Consider the following 2840-nt stretch of genomic DNA (forward strand, 5'->3'; position numbering starts at 1 on the left):
GACGATAACGAAGGCAGCCTGCGTTCCACCGATCAAAGCGGAGGTGATGCAGCCCAGGACGAGGTACCACTTCTCTGGCGCATTTAAACGCAAGAGCTCCAAGAGGGTGTTCGGTTTCTTCTTCACTATCTAACACATAAAGTAAAGTAGGGAACATCGGTAATTAAAACGAACTGTCATGGAGACAACGGACCTCAGGGCTCTCCCGAACTGCTTGTGCACCCAGCAGCTCATTCCCACCAATCAATCAACCTACCTACACAAACATCAGTCCACCCACCTATTCAGTCATCTGCGGCAAAATATTGCCCACCCATCCATTCATCATACACTCTGAAAACCCAACCACCACTTCATTCAGTCATTCAGCCCACATAATAATGTCACATAAAGCAAGTGAGTCGGCAGCCCTCTTAGTCACAAAGTAAGTTGACTAGAAACGAGTCGTGAGACCTCAGATACGAAGTTGAAAACTAAGAAAAGACAACCGGGACATGTAATGCAAACAAAGGGAACACAAACCACTCCCTCTGACCCAGTGGAGGAATACGAAGAGAGATCTCCACGTCCTATTGCCTGCTACATCTACTGGCACTCCAAAACCAACTTACGATGTCATCAACCGATTCACTCAGTGAGGACACGACCGTCTTCCTTCAACATCACCATCTTCATCGAGCTGAGGAAAACAAATTTGAGAAGTTTAGGGGACATTTTGCCCAAACTGATCAGGGACTAATAAAGGCTCATCAAACAAAAACTCACCTCCTTCAGATCACCTTTGCCTTCATCCTAAAACGTGCACAGCAGAATAACCCATCTAACCTCCCACGCTTTCATGAGCCTAGCGATCCGCACAGCAAATCATTAACTGCAAAAACGCATTAGAGTTATGTCAACTAAAAAGTACATCGAAAGACCAACTTATTTGACCGTTATTTCTAATCGAAATGACTAACAGGTCAACCTGTGCAAAGCAATCAACGCAACTGCCCAATGAAAGTGGTAGAGATAAGTATCTTTGACTCTGTCATCAAGTAGCTCGAAGCCCACATTCAAATGGGCTCCCATGATGCCCGCCGGTACCTTCAAGACTCCTCCCGGACTAACGCAGAACAGTGATCACCTCTGTTTTCCTTGTAATCCGGTAACAAAATTTGTAATGCCTGATCAGTTGAAATGATATAAAACTGCACAGAAGTCCAGAAGGTGAATCTGACTGCGTAACTACGAAATACAACGAGTGAACCACACTTTTCGAAAGACTAACCTGTTGAGTAGCTCTAATGATGCTTCCCGCATTGTCGTCGTCACTATCATCATCTGACTCATCCTCCTTCTCTTTCAGCTAAAAAAGAGGCATTGAATTAACCACTCACTTCTACTTCTTGCACAATGCAATACTAAGGTGTTGAATCAAAATAAAATGCGTCTGCAAGGCATAGCGTCCTCTAGGGAATGCATCGACAGCAATTCCAAATGTCAAACCTACTCCACGCATCACCAAATTGGCATACACTCCAGCCCGCACCATCAACTCCTCATGACTGCCCGCCTCCACCACGCGCCCTCTCTCCATCACCAATATCACATCTGCGTCTCGCACCGTCGACAGTCTATGCGCCACTGTCACCGTTGTCCTACCCTTCCTCGCCTCATCCAATGCCACTTGCACCGCCTTCTCCGACCGCGTATCCAACGCCGATGTCGCCTCATCCAGCAACAGCAGTTTCGGATCTCGAATAAGAGCTCTCGCAATAGCCACCCGCTGCTTCTGACCTCCTGACATCACCCCTCCACCATCCTGTGCCACGAATACAGTCTCGTAAGCCTCGGGCAGCCTTGAGATAAAGTCGTGAGCGTGTGCCAGTTTGGCAGCTGCTTCCACCTCCTCCAATGTGGCATTTGGCTTCCCCAAACAGATGTTCTTCCTCAATGAGCCCGCGAAGAGAGTGGGCTCCTGCGACACCACTCCGAGACAGGATCGCCACCAAGCCAGGTCAAGATCACGCAGATCCACACCGTCAACTGTGATCCGACCCGAGTCAGGATCATACAGACGTTGGAGGAGTTGAACCAACGTACTTTTGCCTGAACCACTGGCGCCGACGATGGCGAGATTTTGACCGGGTCGGAGGTGCCACGAGAAGTGATCGAGGACCAGGACGTCAGGGCGAGTGGGATAGGTAAAGGACACATCCTCGAAGACGATGTCGCATTGGAGGGTCGAGAGGCGCACCTTTTCGTCGTTAGCCATCTTGTCGATGGGAGGAATCTGCAGAGAGGGAGGGCAACATGGATAAACCGTCGATGCTAAATTGACCAAGTGCCTCAACATATTCACCACCAGCTTCATATGCTTGACATCTCCATTTCCGTAAACCAAGCACAGCATCGCAGTATCATTACGATAAGTGTTTAGAAAACATCGTGATACAGTAAAAAGGGCGTAAGATGCTACTGATCTCAGAACGATTACAACTCCCAGTTCTAAGGGGGTAGTTAAGTTGAATTAGTGTGGAAAGAAGATAATGTGGATAGATGGGTGGAATGAACATGGAAAAATTGACGCGGAACGGCAGTCATCATGAATGGATAGTCGAGAAAGTGATGAGAAATTAAGCACATCTACGTGAATGGAAAAAATGAATAGAGGATAAACGGTATACATGGACGGATAAACACGATGAACAAATGTCGATTAATAGGAGAGATGAAGTGGGTTGAGTTAATCACCGAATGTTGTACATCGCTCTCACCCGATCAATGATGGGAAAAATCTCGCTAGCGGCGGTAACGGCAAAGTTGAAGTGCTCAAACTGCTGGAAGGCCTGACCCAC

At 47.6% G+C, this 2840-nt stretch overlaps 1 protein-coding gene across 1 annotated transcript in view; it reads right to left on the reverse strand. All coding sequences in view use genetic code 11, as the record gives it.

Annotated features, from left to right (window-relative positions):
• The window catches only part of EGR_09130 (Multidrug resistance protein 3), a gene marked incomplete at both ends in the record, with an annotated part of 6362 nt that extends 3967 nt beyond the window's left edge, over positions 1-2395 (reverse strand). Inside the window, 2 exons of the mRNA XM_024498379.1 lie at positions 1271-1348; positions 1493-2395. Coding sequence (XP_024347201.1) covers positions 1271-1348; positions 1493-2395 — 981 coding nt within the window. The remainder of the gene's footprint in view (positions 1-1270; positions 1349-1492) is intronic.
• Positions 2396-2840: the final 445 nt, after the last annotated feature.

This window comes from Echinococcus granulosus (assembly GCF_000524195.1).
Source record: "Echinococcus granulosus chromosome Unknown EG_S00133, whole genome shotgun sequence".
Lineage (NCBI taxonomy): Eukaryota > Metazoa > Platyhelminthes > Cestoda > Cyclophyllidea > Taeniidae > Echinococcus > Echinococcus granulosus.